Source organism: Varanus komodoensis, unplaced genomic scaffold (assembly GCF_004798865.1).
Source record: "Varanus komodoensis strain SLA01 unplaced genomic scaffold, ASM479886v1 scaffold1, whole genome shotgun sequence".
Classification (NCBI taxonomy): Eukaryota; Metazoa; Chordata; class Lepidosauria; order Squamata; family Varanidae; genus Varanus; species Varanus komodoensis.
The window spans coordinates 134,214,133-134,236,075 of record NW_025335268.1 but is presented as its reverse complement, the minus strand read 5'-3'; the positions used below and the strand labels follow the sequence as shown (position 1 = coordinate 134,236,075).

At 39.1% G+C, this 21,943-nt stretch overlaps 1 protein-coding gene across 2 annotated transcripts in view; it reads left to right on the top strand.

Annotated features, from left to right (window-relative positions):
• The window catches only part of KCND3 (potassium voltage-gated channel subfamily D member 3), a 299,025-nt gene that overhangs the window by 219,881 nt on the left and 57,201 nt on the right, over nucleotides 1–21,943 (top strand). For both annotated transcript variants that reach the window (XM_044451627.1, XM_044451622.1), the window contains exon 2: nucleotides 6,358–6,520. In XM_044451627.1, coding sequence (XP_044307562.1) covers nucleotides 6,358–6,520 — 163 coding nt within the window. The remainder of the gene's footprint in view (nucleotides 1–6,357; nucleotides 6,521–21,943) is intronic.

The following is a 21,943-nucleotide window of genomic DNA, read 5'->3' as shown; positions in this document are numbered from 1 at the left end:
AGGACAGCCAGGTAGAATGGGAATGCATGGGCATCACAGGTTGAGTATGGCTACTGACTAGCATCGTTCTCTCCTTCTGTACACTTGACAGCCCTTCAAACAGTGGATGCCTTCAGCATAGAAGACAGTCTTTGTAAAAGAGGATGCCTACCTGGTTTCCACTTAACTGAGTTAAACAGAAAAGCAGCTGGTTTCTTGACTAAATGATGAATTGATTTTTAAAAAGTCAGGAAATAAACTTTCTTTTTCATCATTGGGTGGCATGTTAAAAGGGAAAAAAATCCTGATTAAATTTGGCTGGGTGAGTCAAATGAAAAATCCACTGGACTTTGTCCTCTTAACCTTGGATGGGGACTGGGAGATGCTGGCATACAATATCAAAGTGATGGAAAGAAGGCTTAGCAGTGATATGCTGAACATGATTTCTGCTCCTGATGGTGCCAGTGGATGAAGGTTTTGCTACACATACGTAACTTACTAACAGAATGGATAAGCTTGGATAAAAATTAAGCACTTGGCTGAGTGCTTAAAGGCTATGTAAATTGGCCCTCAATCTAGCTGATCTGACCATTGGACAGCTGAGTAGAAGTCCTTGTGCAAGTCTTTAAGACAACTAGCCAATGTTTGCCAATGCAGATTAACACTGACCCAGTTCCAACATCTGAATCAATATTTGCGCACCAGTTAAGGAGTTGTTCAAACAAGATCGAGTAGCATACCATTAAAAAAGCATAAAGCTGCTATTTTGACCAAGCCCAAGACAAGCGATCTATCTGCTATGAAAATGAGAATAACTGAAATCTCCTTTTCAATATGATATTGAAAAGGAGAATTTGACGATTTCAATTTATAGCATGTGGTGCAAATTCTAATCTGTTGCAGCAAAAACAACAACGAGTTTTGTGGCACTTGAGAGACCAACTTGCCTTAAGTTATATTAAATTTGTTCAACTTTAAGGTGCCAGATGACTCTCTGTTGATTTTGCATTTGTAGGACTTTGTCAGAATGCTGTGCAGTTGATTTGCAGTCAATGTTGGGAGAAAGGATTAACTGATCCTCCATTTGTTTTCATTGTGAGATGTTTTTGTCTGCTCCTTGATCCATAAAGTATCCCAGAGCAGTATACATAAACTTTGTGCAAAACAAAGGTAACAATGACAATGAAATTACAGGATGAGTCTCAGTGAAATGTTCCATCATGAACCCGATGAACCGGGATGCTTCAGGCTCATTCTACACATCAAAATCCATGCATTGCACATGACCATCTATGTAAGGGAAGGCTCCATATGAAAGGTTTTACCCAAGTAACTCTCCCCTGTGTAGACAACAAATTGCATTGTGTGGACACTGAGGCAATGAGCCACAGAATGTCCGGGGCAAAACCAGCTCAGTGAGCTATTTGTCCTTTCTGCGCATAGAACAGCTTCACTTGATTGACACATGAAGGCGAGGGGAGAATAAGGCAGGTGTTGGACACTTTATTTCGTGTTGCTTGGAAACAAAACTCCATCATTGTTCAGTGAGGACAGGGACTGATGGTCCAGGAGGACTCACCAAAGGCTGCAGCCCTATTACTATGTCTGAAGATGCTTATATGAAATTATTCCCCTGTACTTCTCAATCTATTGTCCAGACCTTGTTGAAGTTTGCAGAAGCCAAACAGAGAACCAATGTTTGAGCCAAGCAAGCAACGTTCTGAACAAGACAGAGTTTCCTTCTGTGATGTGCTCTTTAAGAAAACTCTCAAGAGTTGTTTGTCCACAGGGAATGGCCAAGCAGTATAATAATTAGTGTAATTGATCCCTGTGTCAGTGAGAATAACTGCTTCAGGTCCAAGTCACCACCAAAAATATTCATAACAGAGCCATTCTATGGCAATTGGACAGCATCTCAGAGGCCACAGGACTTTTTGAATGTGCAGTTATGTCAGAAAATTGTTCCAATCTCATAGCTGGAGACCCCAAGCCTTTCCTTGTCATTGGTGTGGAAAGAATCTCACTGGCTGTTTCTCTATGATCAAAACAACACCTTGAAGTAGTGCTTTTGGGAGGATTCTGAAGATGGAGGAAAAGGAAGAGACTGGCACCCCAACATACAATATATTGTGGCAGCACCTCAGCCCCCTTTCCTCTCACCCCAAAGTACTACATATGGCTGAAATTGACCATATAATTGCTTAATCCTCCTGCCCTTCATAGGATGTCCATAATCCTCCAGTTTGGAAAGTTATGGGCAGCCTCATTGGCTTGCACCACATTATCATGTTTTACTGTAAAGATAACAGCCAGAACAAGAGATAAGCAGAAGGTGAGAAGTTAGGAAAGGATGGAATCCACCTGAGAAGGAGAGCGACAGTCAACCATAAAAATGGAAGACAAATTCAACTAAAGAAAATGAAAAAGGGGGCATAGAGAAGTGTTTGGAAGGGGGAATGGAAAGAGAAGTTACAGGAGAAAGAAAAAGGAAAGTTGACAAATTGAGGAGGGATACAAATAAATGAAAGAGAAGACGGAAAATGTAGAAGGTACACAAAACACGGAGGCAAGATCTAAACACCACTGCAGCACCTGAGGGCAACTTCTGTAGTATTCTTGCACAAGATGCCCTCAGTACCCCACCCCCTTCAGGGTGATCTCATGGTTTCCTTCTATCTTGTTTAGGAAAAGCTCCTACTTCCTGTGAAACCCTCATTCTGATGCAAATTTCAGCGTTGCAATTGCTCCATGTTTCATCACTCTTTCAATACGTACACTTTTGGGAGTGGGGAAGTCTTCTGGTTTTTGTTTGGATAATGAACAGAAACAAGTGCCGACTTAATTTAATCTACACATGCATTGTTTAACAAAGTTCAGTAGGGAACAAAATGATACTGAACAGAATTCCCACTGCACCCATACACAACAAGTAGACACTAAAATGAGCAGTCCACATATCAGCAGTCTAACAAAGGTGTTATATTAGAAGCCATAGCCAATTTGACTCAAATGATCTTATGCATGCTACATTTTTCCTATTATATTTGAAAATATTGGGTTAGGAAAATGATTCTGACAATGTCAAAGTTATTAAGAGATGTAGGGGAATAACAAGGAAAGGAACTTTTCCTGGAAAAATATAAAACACCTGTACAGAGGCAATATTACTTCTATATGTTATAAGGCAAGTTGAGATTTAATTCAAGATTTGCCTTAATTTACTTTAACCATCATTTTCCCATTGTGTCTTCTTTCTTTTCTGTTTTTACTTATTTAGTACTGGATAGTTCCAACTATTTAATGCATTGTTGAAGATTAGACAATAATTTATAGTCTACAATATTATGCACTGTCATCATGGACTGGAATTTACTCCAGTAAAAACAATTTGAAATGTAAAATACATGTATTAAATTATTGGGGGTGGGGGTGGGTTTACAGTCCAACTAGCTTAAGAAACAACATATTAAACATTGCCATATCCAGATCAATACAAACCAGAAATTTTCCTCCATCACCAGTTGATGTTGGGAATAGCTGAATAGTAAAAGTCAGCTGACAATGTAATGTCTCTGTTTCTATGGTGTCAAAAAGGGTCCTTTTTCTATAGTTTTATAGTTACCGAAATTAATAGTAATAATAATAGTAAGGTGAGTCACTCTTTCAACACCATAACCAGGAGGGGACATCTAATACTCTAAACATAGCTGCCCAATGCATGGCACCTCAGAATACTCCAATATTTGTGGGCAGAGAAATTGAAGGAGGATAATTTTCCTAAAATTTTCCAGGGAAAGGAAAAATTCTCCAACAGATTCTCAGTGTATTTCTGTTTTCCTAAGACTTTTGTTTGGGTCACCCCCACCATTTTAGTGCATCTTATCACTGCAAGATGGCTGAGTGAGTTGTTTAGATTGTTTCTTTCTGTCAGGCATCTCTCCATGACCCAGCAGCCTCCACTGCTTCCTGTTTTGAACAAGTCCCCTGGACAAGGAGTTGCCTCATGCAATATTTTTCTTCTCCTCAGCTTCAAGTTTGGGAACTGGGGAGCAAGGGCAATCATCTCAGGCTGTCTGACAAATGATTGTGCAAGCAAACAGAGCAGACTGACACACCCACTTTGGCCACCTTACAAGTAAAGTAAGCTTAAGATCTCTGAACCACACCCATGAGCCTGGCTCCGAATTTTTCTTCTACTTTGAACATTTTTAAAGCACCTTCTTTTCTATCACATTGAGTAAGAATGATCAAAAGTGTGGGATGAATTTTCAGCACAGAACACCTTGCATATCTTGCACATTTTTTTTTGCTGTATCGACATTAACACTTGTTGAGATTAATAGCTATTGGCATTAGAATCACATCCAGCCCAATGTCTTGTTGGGATTCAGTCAAGCAATGTGTGCCCATCCCATTAATAGCCAGTATGAGTGGAAATGAATCAGGAACCTGAAGTGTGCATCCCACAAAAATCTTTGACGCACTACAAATGCTTTAAGGTGTCTTGCATCCAGAGCAAGCTTGAAGTTGAAAGAGTCCAGTAGTGGGCCAATGTAGTGGCATACAAAATGGAAGGATGGATGGATGAACGAACGAACGAATGAATGAACTGGACATAATGCTGTGCCATCTCATGGAGAATTTTATCCTGGAGATGTGAGTATATGTTTTAGATGGGCCATAGCTTAATGTTAGGTAGATTTCCCAATTCCGTTTCATTTCTAAACTGATTGTCTATTTTTGACATGAGTGGGCATGCTGGACAATATCTTGCACCAAAACTAAGCATTGAGCAAATGTTGTTCTATTCTATCACATTTAAGAATGCACAGGAATATAATTTGGGTTGCACCTGACTCATTCATTTTTTTACATAGACTGGCAAGCAGAGAATACTATACTTAGCAGCACTGAACTGAACACAGTTCTATGCCATCTGACAGACAGCACCTTGCCAGAGTTGTGGATATATGATGGCTCCAGTTCTCTGTTCCTTTTTATATACATTGGCTATTATTAGCATGGGGGCACCCTGCTTGACAGTATCACTTCCTGTTTGGTAGCAGCAGGACCCCTACTCTTGTCATAGCCTGGGAAGAGTCCTCAGCAACCACCAGACACACTTGGAGAACCTGCAGGAAGTTTGCCTAGATACCTGGGATAAAAAGGGAAAGAAAAGCACTCAGATTTGTATCAAGCAAGACTCTATAGCTTTCAGTATGCCGTTTCTTGTGCTAGTCTGATGGATGTCTCAACATTGATTTATTTCAAAATTGTTTTAGATTTAGCATGTATTGCAGATAATGAAGTGGACAGTGGCCATGAAAATTTATGCCAAGATAAATTTAGTCTTTAAGATGCCAGAAGATTTCTTGTTGATTTTGCTGCAACAAACTAACATGGTTACCCCAAGGAACATCTTTGCTTTACTTATTGGCATGTTCTAAGGCATGTTGCCTTTGGAGATTTGATGTGAGGTGCACGGGGAGTTTTATGCTGCAACTGACCCCTGTTTCCTTATTGTTCATTTTTCTTGGTTTATTTTTTGTATTATGAATAGTCTCAATTGCTTAATGCATAATGAAGATACCATTAAATCAGTTACAGTGAACTATTAACAAGTATGGGAACAGTTGCCTGGAGGTAGAAATGAGATGTATTTACAGATTCATTTGCATGCTCCACTAGGTTTGTTTTGAACCAGGTGAGTACTACTCAAAGTGTGTTGTGAGAGGCATTTGGATAATGTCTAGGGCTGGCCCTGAACCCTGTGCCAAGGTGGGGAAAAATAGATCCACTGAGTGTCCTTGGGCTTCCTGTTTTAGAACTCACGAAACTAGAGAATTTGCTGCAAACTCTGAAGTCAACTCAGTTTTGCTTGAAACAAGGCCAAGGATAACTCAGAAGAAAAAAAACAGATAAAGCTTAAACAACTCATCCATCAACGTGAAATTGTTATGAATGTAAACTACACAGACTTTGGCTGAAATATCATCTGTCATTTTTATGGAGCTCTAGATTGTTTTTATGCACTGGGCCACAGGGGTTATTCTGCAAAAGTGTTAAATGGAGCATCTGATGAAGCAGGCTGTTGCTTATGTAAGTACTTCCCACCATAAACTGGTGAAGTTGGACGCCAAAGGATGATACTATGAGTTTAAAGTAGATGCAGCAAGGTTTCCAGCTCCCTCTGTCTCCCCTGCAGTATCCAATAGGCTGTCCCACAAAATCCAGGGACACTTTTGGAATTACTTCTCATGGTGTACAAACATATACGTCCTTTGATTTTAACTTCTAGCTGATTAAATTTGCCAATATTTACATATGATGTGCTTCATCCTAATATTGCCATCCTACTTTGTCTGTCTTTTACAACAGTTATGGAGATATGGTGCCCAAGACGATTGCTGGCAAGATATTTGGCTCCATTTGTTCACTCAGTGGTGTGCTTGTAATTGCTCTTCCTGTCCCAGTTATTGTTTCCAACTTCAGCCGGATTTACCACCAGAATCAAAGAGCTGACAAGCGGCGAGCACAAAAGGTAAGATGCTAACCCACTGAAAGACATGATGTACATCCAAATCCCAATCCCATTGCTGCTTTACTGATAATTGGTATAATTTATCAAAACTGCAATGTAGAGAAATTATATCTGTTCAAGGATCTTGTCCAAGATACTTTTTTACAGGCTGAATACTTATGCAATCAATAACTAGAAGGTCATGGATGGGGGATAGGATTCAAACCAAGAGGTTCAAATTACAAAAAAATAAGATTTTGCCTAAAGAGTAGGAAAAAGTTACTGATAGTTCAAGCTGTTGTTGGACCAGACTCCCTCAAGAGTGGTGGTCTTCCAATTGTTTAAGGTTTTTAAGCAGAGATTGGAGGGTCACCTATCAGGGATGTTGTGGTAGTGGTGCTCTTGTATCAGCTCATGTTAGGGTCAGACGATCAATGAATTCCCTTCCAAATAAAAGACTATTGGTTAAATATTGACAGCTATCAAAGAGATTACACTCTACAGATAATCAAATGTTTAAAATAATATTTTTCTTTAAGAGTGATCTGGTGGGCAGATCATGTCCTTATGACAATGTCAATTCACCCTTTTAAGGAGCTGCAACCATTTGCTCTGCTGAACATTCCCCGGCTCTGGTCTCACAAGGAGAAACGGCTCATGCAAAAGGAGAAGTGTTGAAAAGGAGAGGTGCTGCTGCTTCCCATTGGCTTTCCTGTATGAACTGTGCAGAAAGTTGTGGTCATGGATGTCTGGGTCTCTCCCCAGTCTATTTTCCAGCATGTTCAGTAGGTATGGCAGAGGACCAAGAATCAGGGGCTGAGGCATGGGTCCAGTCTCCCCACCTTCTCCCTTGCTTATTGGTCAGTCATGCATCCCCAGCGCCAGAAGAGAGAGAGGACTAGAGTGCTGAGAATATCTGTCTGTATGACAAACAGCCTCAGCCTGCCATATCCTAGCCCTTGGCTCCAGAGAAAGTGTCCCATCATCACATGCTCACATGTGTGCTCTAGACAAAGTGGTACTTGCATCTCAAGCTTGGTTCCCTGTTGGAGCTTAAATACTCTTGGTGGTGTTCTGTGATGGGCTCCTGAGTCAGTCAAAATCCATCATCTGATATTGTATGGGGGGAAGCGGTATATAGGGGAAGGTGGCCATCCATCTGGGTTTTTCACTGATTCTGATAAAAGCATTTTAACAGTTCTCTGCTCCCTCTCAGGACACCCTGACATCCCCTATGTGTCCTTTCTGTAGGGTCAGACTGCTGATGCTGCATTATGCTAATGGCCTTCATACAAATTTAATAAATAAATAAATACTTCTGATACAACAGTAGCAATGTATATGCATTGCACTGGCCTAACTTTTAATCCTGCTGGCATAAGCCCTATATTAGCAATCTGATCCTTGCAGATGTGATTTGAGGACAGAATCTTTCTGTAATCAATGTTTTTGAAAACAAAAAGTCATTCCTCATCAGTAAACACTGAAACTTCCCTTTGTAGGCGTGAACATTAAATATTGCTCTCAGTAAATCTGAAAATAAAACAAAAGGCAGTTGACGTGACTACATTTTTAACCCTCTGGGGAAAAATTCCTGGTAATTGACTTCCTTCTAATTAGCCCTAACAGCACCTCAGCACCTTCTTGTCTTTTGTGGAAAAGGCTGAAGGAAAGCTACTGCACATCACAGTGCCTGTTGGTAAGTCCAAGTGACAGGTGGAGCAACACAAGCCATAATGAGCGGAGGGGGCTTTCCTCCCTCCTGCAACAAAGAATGGGGAACAATCTATTATTAAATGTGTGGGTTATAAACCCAGAAAGAAAGCAGCAGATAGACATGTATCTCACTCACTATCTGATATGCTCTTTTTAAAAAATGGCTTTGGATTTTAACTGGAACATTTCCTCTCTCTTAAGCTCCTGCTTGATTGTGTTTATTCCATGTACATCTCGCTCTTCCTTTAGAGCAGCTTGTGTGACATGGAGCTGCTGGATACTTGTCCTCCTCTTGTACTGCCTAGACCAAGACCAGTTTAAGCTTTCACAGTGCAATAGCCTGTCCTCAGATGATTTCTTGCAAACTGGTGATGGTGCAAAGGTGGGATGACTAGGTAACAATGCAGGTGGTTAGCCATCCACACTCCAGCAAAGAAGCAAGAGCAGTCCTGTTAATGGAAATCCACATTTGTGCTGAAGATACCTTCTTTCTTTGGCTTGGAATCAAGTGGGAATCAGTGGGCATGTGCCGGTATGATCCCAGAGGTCAAATGGACATTTGTCTACATTGATACTTCTAGTTCAAGTCAGGCTTGAATTAAGACTAATTAGGCCTGAATCAAGCTTTGGATCAATCTCATTTACTGGGTAACTGCCATACATAATAAAGTCTGTCCACCACCTCATAGGATTAACGAGTGTATGAGTTAATTAGTAACAGGACCAACTTCATAAGATGATTCTCTGTTTAAGCAGTTGTAGCATCACTGAACTCAATAAGACTTCATCCATGAAAGTGAATGAGTTAATTAAATTTTGTTCAAGAGTGGGTGGACCTCCTTTTAACATCTACAAAGTGGTTCAAGCAAAATTATAGTTTTAAAGCTTGAGAAGGGAAGGGGGAAAGATCCTTCAGTTGAAATGGACAACAGCAGCACTTGAATACAGATGGACAAATATCTCCATTTCTCATTTTTTCAATCCAGTCCAGTTTTTCCCATGTGGTTCTGCCTTGTCCTCGGTTGATATTATGACTTATGACTTGAAGCACAATTCCCAGAAAATTGATGTAAACTCCATTGCACTGAATCATTCTGTTCAACACAGAAAGGCTCGTGTGAATTGGGTCAGGCGAGTGCTTTCCAGTGGATGTGAGGCTTGCTTAAAGTGCTTTCATGTGGAAAGTTCCCTTCCCTAGATATACCCAAAGTGTTTAATTTTCTGAGATTGCCTGTGTACATGTATACACTACATGCAACATGTACTTAGTAATATGTAAGTATAGTAATATATTATATAGTATCCAGATCCCCCACCCCCCAAGATCATGAGGTTTGGACAGAAAAAAGTGCTACAGTTTCCCGAATGCTGCAGCCAGCTATACAGGAATTGTCCTGTCTACATATGCAACAGGGCTGTGTTCTTACTTTGAAATCTGCTGGGTCAGACATTTTGAGTTCTTCCTCATTGTGTTGAGAGCGGCCTTGAGTATCTGCCCCAAAGCCCTTCCTAGCCAGCATCACTTTCTGTAAAAGGCCATTCAAGCATGCAACTTATCGGTGATGCAGAAATCTTCAGATGTTGTGGGAATTAGAGCATTGTTATACTAGTTTCACAGGTCTGTGCTGTATTGTAAATCTAGCACATGCAGAAAAGACTTGTATGTAAATTTATGGTACCTCAATTGCAGAGAAAGGTTATTCAGCTCAAATTATTGCACTACACCATTATCTTGAGAAGTATATTTTTATCCTGTACACTTTGACTTGAAGATGATTTCTTGGAAGTTGCCTATTGCTTAAGAGGGCTTAGCTTTTAGTACGTTCATTCTATTCCTTTTTCCTACCACTCCAATCTAGTTTTATTTATTTATTTTTATATTTGAAAACTGTCAAGTAGTTCAGATAGATTCTCCAGGCAGTATACTACAGCAAAGCTGCAACAAGACTATTTTACAATTACACATGAAATTATCTATGACTGAACAATTCAATCTGAAGTAACACTTGCTGTTGTGGAAAACTAACTCAACAGGTAATGAGCTAACCTGACTTTTCTTACCAACGTTATAATTCATTATCATGCAGCAACAATGTCTTATATTAGACATTAGGAAAGAGATTTACATTTACTTCTATTTGAGTTATTTGCATGTGCCACTTTCAGAACTTCGAACAACATAGCATTAAATGCAGCAAAATTAAATGTCCCAAAACCATGACCTATGGGATCATTCAAATCGTTTTTAAGCACTTGTAGGCACAGTTTATTTTGTCATCAGCAGCAATATTCACACCTTCATCCTTCTCTTTTAACAAAAATACCACTTTGCCTACTTAAAATAGTACCTGTGATCACATATAATCTGAAAAGAAAGAAATACTGTTAAAAGAAAATTGTGTGCTTCTAGACAAATAATACAGCAAATCATTGTGATTTACATTACAGTCTTCTTGTATTGTCCTCAGTAGTGTTACTGTAATTTGCTTAGATCACTGGGGTCAGTGTGCTTTTTAAGGACCATACTGTTGACACTGAATACTGAAGGAATTTTGAATATTGGGTCCAAGAGTAGCAACTGTCCAGAACCAAGTGGTGGTTTGGTTTGTGTTTGGTTGGGTAGTGACAGTGATGACTGTTGTTTGGATCATTAATCTTTCAGATTTGGCTTGGTTTCTTTCTTTCCTTCCTTCCTTCCTTCCCTCTTTCCTAATTATCACTTATTTGAGAATTTGACCCCTGGTTATTAAGAGACAGCTATATCCATATATTAAAGTGGCGACAAATATGCCTTCTTCGTCGTCGTCATCATCATATGTTACTACTTATCACACACCAATTCATAAGGATCCTTTATGAATATTTGTAGTGGTCTGATAAAGGTCTGACATGTACAAATAATCAATAGGTAGGGGGAAATAAGGATTTTACTGTCATGGATTTTACTAGCTCAGAATCACTTTTTTGATAGTCATGAATTCTAACTTGTGGTATGTCTGGACATACCAATTAAATGGAAGCCCATTTGCACAACTGCCTGAGAAGTGGTGTTCTTCACCTCTGTGCCTTTATCACAGTGGCCATTCAGTTGCAATTATGGTAAGCCTATGAATGAAAGCTCTTCAAAATGTCTTGTCCTTCACAGCCCTGCTCAGTAGGGCTTTACAAGAGTACATTCAAGGCTGTTGCTTATAAAATCAATGTATTGCATATTTGATTTTTCTCTTCTTCTGGCTTCAACTTTTTCAGTGAGTCTTGCCTTTTCTCAATATGCCCAAAATGTGGCAGCTTCAGTTTCATCATTTTTCCCTGCAGGGAAATCTCTGAATTGATTTGATCTCAGACTCACTTGTTTGCCCTTTTGATGCTCCAAGATATGCACAAAACTCTCCTTTAGCATTATGCTTCAGATACATCATTTTTCCTATTAGCTTTCTTCACTGTCCAGTTTTCACACTCATATATAGTAATTCTGAATATAATAGTGTGGATGATCTTGGTCTCCAATGAAACTCTTTGCACTTGATAATCTTCTCTAATTCCTTCATTGCTGCTCTTCCAAGTCTTGGTATTCTTCAAATCTCTTGAATGCAATCTTCCTTTGAATTAATGAGTGATGATGGTATACAAATTTTTTCATAATTTTAATTTTTTCATTCTTGACAGTGACATGACGTAATTCTCCTGTGGTCACATTTTTAAAATGTCCAGTTGCACTTTTGCACTTTCTTCTTTAATTTTTTGGGAGACTTTTCAGTTCATTTCTGCAATATGGTCTCATCTGCTTATCTTAAATGAGTAATATATCTACCAATTTCCATTCTGATTCTCAATATTCTAACAGTACCTTCTTTTCAATGGGACAGGTTACACATCATGCTGAGGTACACTCATTTCTTTCAGGACTATCCTTAGCTTTTCATGATCTACACCTTTAAAGGCTTTGCTGTAGTCTATAAAGTACAGACCTAACTTCTGAAATTGTTTGATGCACTCCTGTAGAGAACATATATTTGCAATATAATTTCAAGTGCCTCTTTCTTTTCAGAATCCAGCTTGAATTCCAGGCATTTCTTGCTCCATATAAGGTAAAGTTATTTGTTGCAACACCTTAAACATCATGTATGGGGAATTACTGCAACGGTCCTATACTTGCTGTATTCCTTTCTTGGGAATTGAATTGTATATTGAACATTTTAAATCTGGGATCCATTAGTTTGTCTTCCATATTTGTTGGCTTATTTTTGTTGAATCAAGTTATTATCTGCAGTTTGGAGTAGTTCTATTGGCATCTTTTCTACTCTGGGTGCTTTATTCTGTCCAAGCTCTGAGAGCAGCTTTCATTTTACTTTCTAATACTGCAAGTTCATTCTCATAGAATTCTTCTTCAAAGGATTCTGTCATCCTTTTATTTCTTCTCTATAATTCTTCAGTATATTGTTTCCCCCCACTTCTTATTTTATCCAGGACAGTATGTTCCTCTGTTGGTCTTTTACCATTCCTGATCTTGATTTGAATTTCCCTTCTCTTGGATCTCCTGACAATAGGCTCTTGTATTTCATATTTTGTTATTCTCTTCTATTTCTTTGCCCTGGCATTGTAATAGTTCTTTTTGCCTCTACATGGTAGTTGTATGAAAGTACTATTCATGATTCTTACCCTATTTCCATTCCCCTTCTTGTCTGTCTTTACCAATTCTGATGGGTTTTTCCCCTGCTAAGAGTAATGTTTCTGACATTCTTCCCTAATTACATCTTTGGTTTGAGTACACAGTTCAGTAATCAAATGTGATCTTTATCTGGATTTCAAATTCCTCAAATTCCTTATATTATTTAAGTTGGTAGGCATGTCATGAGTGGAACCGGCTGGAGTCGGAGGGTCGGACTAGATGACCAGGAACCCCTTATGACTCACTCTGTTTCTATGTTTCTATTTTGGCATGATACTTCTGTTAGTAACCTTTTTCTACTTTACTCTGATTTTTTGGTATTAATAGTTCATGGTCAGTCAACAGCACAATCTGCTCCTGGTCTTGTTTGGCAGTGAGAATATAGTTTCTCCATTTCCTACTTGCAATTACAGTTTATTTGATTTCTCTCTTGGCCATCTGGTGATGCCCATATGTACAGTCATCTGATCATTTGCCTTATGTATTTTCAGTAAGGAATTCTATGACATGTTTTCCTGTTTTGTTTCTGCCCTTAAGCCAAATTCTCCCATAGCTCCCATTCTGCTTTGTTTCCTATCTCTATGTTCCAGTCTCCCATGATTATCAGCATGTCTTGTCAATTTCTTCTTAGATGCTTACATAAAACTTCACATTTTCTTATTTTTTTAACCTTTGTTGTTGAGTGATGGTTATATGTTGATAGGTTTTCCAGGAATTCTGATGGATGTTTTTAGACTGTGTGTTAGAGCTCCTTATTGTTTGTGCTACATTTTGTCCCAGTATTACAGGCACTCCATTTGTTTTGAGTTTGTCATTTTCAGAATAAAACCTTCTGTGTTTGTCTGACTGTGTACCATTCCAGTCAAACTTTGTTCACTCATGCCAAGTATCATGATATATATCCATTCCATTTATTGCTATATGGTTTTCAGTTTGCCTTTATCCATACTTCTCATATTCCATGTTTCATTTTAAATATTGTACAGCATCAGAATTTCCCTTCAGCTCTGTTCATGAAACAAATATATATATATATATATATATATATATATATATATATATATATATATAGAGAGAGAGAGAGAGAGAGAGAGAGAGAGAGCTTTAATCTAGTTGTGTCAGCACTGTTCATATGTGTCCTTTGCTGTTCCCCAGTAGTTGGTTGAGTGCCTTCTGTTCAGAAAGTCTCCATTTGGGCACTATCTCGTTTCAATGGTAGCTTACCATTGCCTTCTTCTGCTCAGCTGACTAGTGCAAGCTTAAGCATTGCTGCCATCGTCTGTGAAAGATCTTCCACCAGTGATATCTTGATCCACCACTGCTGTCCCATAGATGCCCTTCAGGAGTTTTTGACACCATAACCAGTAGAAATATCCATTCTTTTCAGCTGATGTGAACATTACTCCTGTAGATAGCAGATGCCTCTTAGTTTGACCATTCAAACTCAGCCTCAGCTTTGACCATTTTGCCTTGGATTACCTTGCTAGAAGACCAGCCTAATGAGAGGGTCTGGCCGCCTAGCACCATTGCTGTTGGCTTCTCTGACACTCTAGCCAAGTGTCTAGTGGTTGTCTCAGCATTGCTTGAGCTTGTTAGAGCATAAGAGGGAGGAACATCCCTTCAGCTGGCACCTAGGCTGGACCGACTTCATCTGTGTCATGTCTTCCCCCACTGGGAACAATGCAAGGTATGCAAAGCTCTCTGTGTGCTGCTTGCCAGTGAGTGTTATCTCCACCATTAGATCGAATCACTGATCAGAGATAACAGCAGGGATTTATCTCCATGCTTGCCTGGAGGATTAAAGGACCTTGGATTGGATGGGCTGGACTAGAGTCTAATTTTTGCCTCTATGAATGAAAATGAACAGTGCTGCTCTTTAAGATCGACAGTTCTACTCACAAATTTCTATCTAGGACTGGGTGGGCATGGTTCCCCTAGAGAACACAGGAAGCTGAAATATGCCCATTGGTCCATCTATCTCTATATTGCTTATAATGATTGGCAGTGGTACTCCAAGGATACTAAGGACTGCACATGGGAAATCTGCATGTAATTTACTTGCTCCATAATAAGTCATAGTCCTTTCTAAATATGTGCTAAAGCAGTAGAGTCAAATATTCCAGTGGCAGTAAACTGGTAGTATAATGCTAACTCAAAAGTATGCAGTAGCAATTCAGAATTAAAAACTAAAACTGTAACACCCCTGCATCTAACCAGAAGAACAAGTTTCTTTTAACTGATCTTCAAATTTGGTCTTATACCAATACAATTATTTATCTTCATTTGATTCCTTTAACTTAGTAGACTAGCAAAATTATTTTCTTTCATTAATTTGCATCTGTGTTGATTAACACAACTTTTACTGAGGTTAGTTCAAATGAAAGAGCAAAATTAACACAATCTAAGCTGAATTGATAATTTGATTGCCCTGCTGCTTGGATATGAATAATTAGACAATTACCTTTGTATTGAAGTAAGGGGGGGAAATAACCAATAGAAAACATTAGGGACTCAATTCGGGGGTGGGGGGGGTTCATCCTGCTTAAGTCTGTCCAGCTTAAAAAAATGCTCTGGTTAAGCATACAGAACATTCTTGAGATTGAATCTTAAATGAATGGATATCTAAGTGTGTGTGTGGGGGGGTAGGGACTGAATAATTGGAGTACTTAAATTAAAATGTGGAAACTAATTACGAAAAAGTGAATCAAATAATAATAGATTAATAGTGAATAATGAATGAATGGCCATCTAATAATCATTTAATAGCATCATGAATATTAAATAGCAGTTTCTAAACATAAGAAGAAGAGAAAAATGTGATGCACTCATTTTGAAACATGTTGCAATATTAGCACAAAGATTCAACTTTTCTTGTGAGTAAAATAAAATGACTCACTAATCTATTATTACAAGTTTAACCACTTTTACTTTAGATTGATAGTTTGTTTTATAACACTATATTAAAAGCTCAATCTATGATCAGTAAAATTATACTGTTCAGCAATAATGCATTTCATAAGCATTTTATATGAATAAACCCCTATATGACTAGGACACAAAATAGAGGGAAATAAAATGCTTTCCTCTGGTCACTGGCAAGAAAATCTAAAGAAAGGAGCCTTGAATTGCATTATATTAAACATCATATAATGAGGTTCAAGCTCAAAGTAGTTTCCAGGGTGAATCACTAATATAACCTTGCAGCTATAAAGAGAATGTGTTTTCCTGTGCCAGATCAGTCAAATGTTCTGAACTGGGCATCCAAACATCTTTTCACAACTGATCTCAGGAATGGTCTTTCACATATGTAAAGCCTAAAAATTTGATCGACAATGACCAACAGTTCAAAGTGGATTTAATTGCACTTTTAATTAACATTTTTGTAATCATGGAATGGTAGGGTTGAAAGAGTCCAACTCCCTGCTCAGTGCAGGATTCTCAGTGAAAGCCTCCCTGACAGGTGGCTGTTCAGCTGCATCTTGAATGCCTCCAGTGTGAGAGAGTCCACAGCCTCCCATCCCTACCATTGTTGATGCCAAACATTCAGCATCATACTTTTCATGGATGAACCCACCTAACGTTCTTTGCAATAGTCTATTTCTGGATAGGGCTGGATACCTGGGAGTTCAAGGTCAGAGTGGAGAGGGACAGGCAGTTTCTCTCTCCTGTGAATGTAACCATATTTTTGATATTTTTGATTTCCATATCTGAATATGGAAATTGTGTACATAGAGGAGAGATATGCATAAAGTGTGTAAGAACTATTAATGGGCATCTTCAGTAGGAAATAAAAGGTGGAATTAGAAGGATTCTAATGCTACAATGCCACAACTGAATTGTCATGGGGTGACCAAAGCCCTGGAGTTGGGCATTAGGTGTGCAGGCAGATCCTATGAATATACAAAAGGCCTTCCCTAAACCTGAACAGTAATTGAATTAAGTATTAGACAATTTGATATTCTTAAAGTATATACTCTGTTGCCCAATTGTAAGTTTCTCTTTAGAGGCGAATAACATGTTAACTTCATCAGGGTGTTGGATAGATCACATTTGTAAGGTTTTCTTCAGTCAAGTTGAGAAGAGAGGCCTTTCACAGTGATTTTAAAATGATGTTCTAATAAAAAAACACCGATAGGATAGTGCTCTCGAGTGAAGTCAAGGCTCTTGTGGTCTGAGAAATATATTTAACAGCTTGATTACTAAATGACTTTTCAGACTAAACTAGATCTCTATTAAACTATTTTTCTTAGCTGCCAGGAATTGAATTTCTAATGGAGCCCCAGAAGGAGAGGGAGGAAAAAAATGAATAGGAGGATCTTAGAATGTATAATTTGCAGAGAAGGAGAAGGAGCAGGAGAAAGAGGGAAACTTCCTCCCCAAATAAAAGGCAAGAGGTGGCTTTGAAATCTGTAGAGCATGGTATCTAACACTGAAAGAAAGTATTATGCATAGCGAAAGCAGGTGACAAGGTGGCACAGCAATCCTGGGCCAAAAGAGTTTGTGGGAAAGGCCACAATATAAATTCAGATCAACCCTCCTCCCATTTTCAAGTTTTGGGCTCCTGCCTCCTTGATAGTTGGTGCAAAGGTATAGTGGCAAAAGCACCCCACTAGAAAGCTGCTCTCTTTGACTTACAGAACTTTTAACATCAAGGCATGCCACCACTTTATTTTATAACATGAAAGCAGTTTGGAGACCCCTCTATAGGAACATTTCCCGAAAACCTTGTTCTGTTCTCTAGCCTGAAATGGGGAAATATTGAAAGGAAAACATATCGCTATACATTTTGCCTTAGAACAAATTTAAGCTTTCCTTTCAATGGTGCCCTAACAGAAGAGAGGTTTTGATAAGAGAATGTTCAGGTTTGGCGCAATCTCTGTTCTGCGACTCACAACTCTGTTTAGAAGACAAAACGAAACGAAATGAAACAAAATCACAGCAACCATTTCTCTTACAGAAGAAAATATTATTCTCTTCCAACACCACCACCAGTTGATATATTTTGTTAATCCTGGGCTGCCCTTAAGAATCATTCCAAAGGTTGCAACTAAACGAATGGCTTACAGTGAGTTTCTGGTCCCCCATTTCCTTCTGCTTGGACTCTTCCTGTGTCATTCCTCTTTGTATGCTCACCTGTGCAATTCCTTTCCAACAGCATTTCCTTTACCATTCAGGCTGATGGAAATGAGTGAGAGGGAGAAGAGTGTGGTTTCTATCCTTCTTGATCAGTTCTCCCACTGTTGTCATATATCCTATCAGCCACCACTCCTGAAATTCAATCCCACACTGGATGGCTTGAGCAGCTCCTGCAGCAGCTGTCACTCTTTCCAGGGGACCCTGAGGTAGCTGCATTCCAGCACCATGGAAACCATAATGCCGGGTTCGGACAGTCTGAGAATCCATGGAATGACACATGGAAACCACAGAACACACCATTGTTTCTGATCATGGTTTCTAAAAACCAAATGTACCATGCCGAAATACCATGACTTCTGATGACACAACAGACCATCTTGCTCAAGAAACCCCTGTGGCTTGTTGCATTGTGCAAATCCATGCATTATCTCATGCTTGCAATTCTCCATACTTCTCCATACAATAGATATTTTTGCCACTTCCCTGTAGGAAGTTGAAACTTGCAGTGGAAGAGACCCGTCTGCTTGGTCAAATCGAGTTCTTAACTATGATTTTGGGATGTCAGAATTTGCCTGAGAAAACCACACTGCCCCTGAATGTAGGACTTTTGCTGTTCCACTTGTTCTAATGCCCGCAACTCCACTGCTGTTTATTATTCACTTGCAGCTAGACTTAGGGGGTTAACTTCTTCAATTCACATTTTTGCACTTTCAAACAGCTGCACAACCCAAACTCAGTTATCCTTCTGAACACTCCTGAAGTTTGCAGTGGAGTTCTCCAACCATAAATTGGAAGCTGAATCCATATAAGATGGAGTTCCTGTTGGTGGGCACTCCCACACTCCAACCCACCCTGGACAGGGTTGCACTCACCCTAAACGAGAGGGTAGCTTAGGGGTGCTCCTGGATCCCAAGCTCTCCTTCATTTCTCAGGTAGACTTGGTGGCCAAGAGTGGCCCCTGTCAGCTTCAGATGATTTCTGAGCTACAATGGCACTTGGATGAGCAGAGCCTTGCCACAGAGACCCATGCACTGGTAACCTCTCACCTGGATTGCTGCAATGCACTATACGTGGGGCTACCTTTGAAAACAGTCCAGACAGTAAACTAATACAGAACAGGGCAGCGTGGCTGCTTATAAGGACTGACTGGTGAGAACATATTATGCCAGTCCTCCATCAGCTGCATTGGCTCCCTGTTTCAGTCTGGGCCCAATTCAAAGTGTTGTCTTTGACATATGAAGTCCTAAATGGCTTGGGACCAGCGTAACCGAGGAAGCACCTCTCCCCATACATTCCTACCTGTTCACTTCAGAAATCCTCCTCCAAGAGCCCTCCTTTGGTGAGATCAAAGGGGAAAGGACTAGGAGGAGGGCATCCTCAGCAGTAGTGCCTAGACTATGGAATTCACTTCCCAGGAATATAGGGCTGGCTCTTCTTCTTTTAGGCACCAGGTGAATTTTTTAAAAACACATTTTCAACTAATTAATTTAAAATTTTAATATTTTGTTACGGATTCTTAATTAATTGATTATTAATTTAATTTGGGTAAATTTATTGGTTGTGTTTATTGGTGTGTGTGAGTATATTTTATTGTGTGTTCCTACCATTTTATTGTTCTACCATTAATAACTCTTTCATTGTAATTTATGTATGTTTTTATTATGGTTTAGCACTGTAAACCACCCAGAGAACCTTTGGGTTATGGGGCAGCATAGAAATGGAATGAAATAAATAAATAAAATGCATACAGCAGTATTTATTTTAGGGAAGAAATATTCAGAAATGCATTATATTAGGAAAAGTACTTGCAAGAAACGTGCATATGTGGGAAAGTTGCATGCATTAAAATAAATGTATAGAAAAATGCTGATTCTTTTTTTAAAAAATCATCACATTGATAACAAACCAAACTTGAGGCTGTAGACAATCTCAAAGGTCAAGATAAACTGAACTTAAGTTTGGAAAAACCAAGCGTACCATGCGATGATAAGTCTCTCTCTAGTTGCAGCCTGATGGCTCATGGGACTGTTTAGCAAGCCTCCTGGGAAATCCAGGCAGACATTGCATCAGAAGGCCAAGACTTGCAATTCCAGAAAGGATGACTTATGAAACCTGTACAGCAAAATAAACCAGATTTCATTGGACTACAAAAAAGCAAGTTCATCACAGTTATGTGATGTATGAAAACTATAAAGACTATAAAGTTTTCTACCTAATGAAAATTCTGTTTAAGTTTTCAGGAATACACTAATCATAAGCTTTACTGCATAGGAATATAGAAATGTGGGAAATCATGATGTCATACATCAATCCATCATCTCACTTTCAAGTGATACGAAGCTGGTAATATAACAGCCAGGCCAACTCTAGAATCTCATTGAAATGACTTGGGTTACAGAGAATAGGAAACTGTGCAGCAGTCCAGATAATGAGCACAGTCAATGCATATGTATGTACATGATGTAACCTTGTTCTCCTTTTTACAATATTTAACAATATGAATTCTGGAGCTACTAAGCTGTACATTACCTTGTAACACTGGCTGCCAGCCGACTAGCCCAAGGCTTAGAACATGGTGCAGGTTAGTAACAAGTTTGTTGATGCCCTTCCAAAGCAAGCAAATAAAGAAACAGGAAAATCAACAACACTCTCACAACCCATTGAGGTCAGCAGTACTGAATTAGCAGGAAAGACAGAGAGGGAGCTGCCTGAAGCAGAAAACAAATAAGCAAAGACAAGGAAAGAGAAGAAAGCACAGGCATATGACTTTAGCTTAAGTATATGTTACAAATAGAAGAACAGAAAGATATATAGATACAGATACAGATACAGATACAGATACAGATACAGATATAGATATAGATATAGATATAAAAGTCTGGAAAGGCAAATGGTTGAATTAAACTTTTAAGAGATCCAGAGTTCAATATATGTACTGCTTCTTTATGGGCCCACTTATCCACCTACCCCCCCCCCCAATGCCAGTGCTGAAATAAACAATCCTGTTAAGTACAAATGGCTGGCACGTTGATCTGTGAGACATAAAAGTGTTGCTTCACTGTTCACACGTCACCCAGAAGCCTTCTGGCATATAACAATGGACTTAATCTTAATTCACCATTATCAGTTGTCAGCAGAATAATGCATTTTAGATCATCTCCGGCTATGATCTATGGAAATGGCTCAAATGGCTTTCTAATTGGAGGGAGCCATCTTCAAGCCTTCAACTAATCTACCAGATCCATGAGAAAGCACCCAAAGCTTCATTGATGTGTTTCTTATGATGGAAGTTAGTTCCAGAGACATGGCTACAGCTAGCTCCAGGAACAGAGCCCCCAAATAAGTTCATCTACATTGCATTCAAGGCAACACTTGAATTCTGTGTAGCAGTCAGTTGCCTGTTCAGGACTGGGAACAAGGCAAGGGCATCATTTAAAGCAGGCCAATGATGCAAAGAGAGTGTCAAGAAACAGGTAAGCCTGGAGATCTAACCAGCACCCCACCATTTTAGTCACTGAGTTCAAAGCCATAACCAATCATGAAGTTCACTGAGTGTTGAACTCTCAGCCTAACCTAAGTCATTAAGTTCCTGTTATATTAAAGGGAGCATTCCGTGTATGTTGCACCTTTAACCTCTTGGGAAATAGGTTTGATTTGAATATAACACAATGTAATAATCACATAGTTCATCCTTACAGTTACTCTGTGAGATAGATCATTAATAAGCAGAATAATGTTCTTTGTTGCAGAGGAAGAATACAAACTCACTGAAGCTAATGGTTGGTCCAGATGATATCCCAAGTGGTGGTTTATGTATAAAAGCAATGTATAAAATAAAAATATTCCTCCACTTTCAGGGATTTTCCATTGGGTTTTCCTGCCAATATTTAAATCTATAGAGAAAGGAACTCAAGTACGTATGA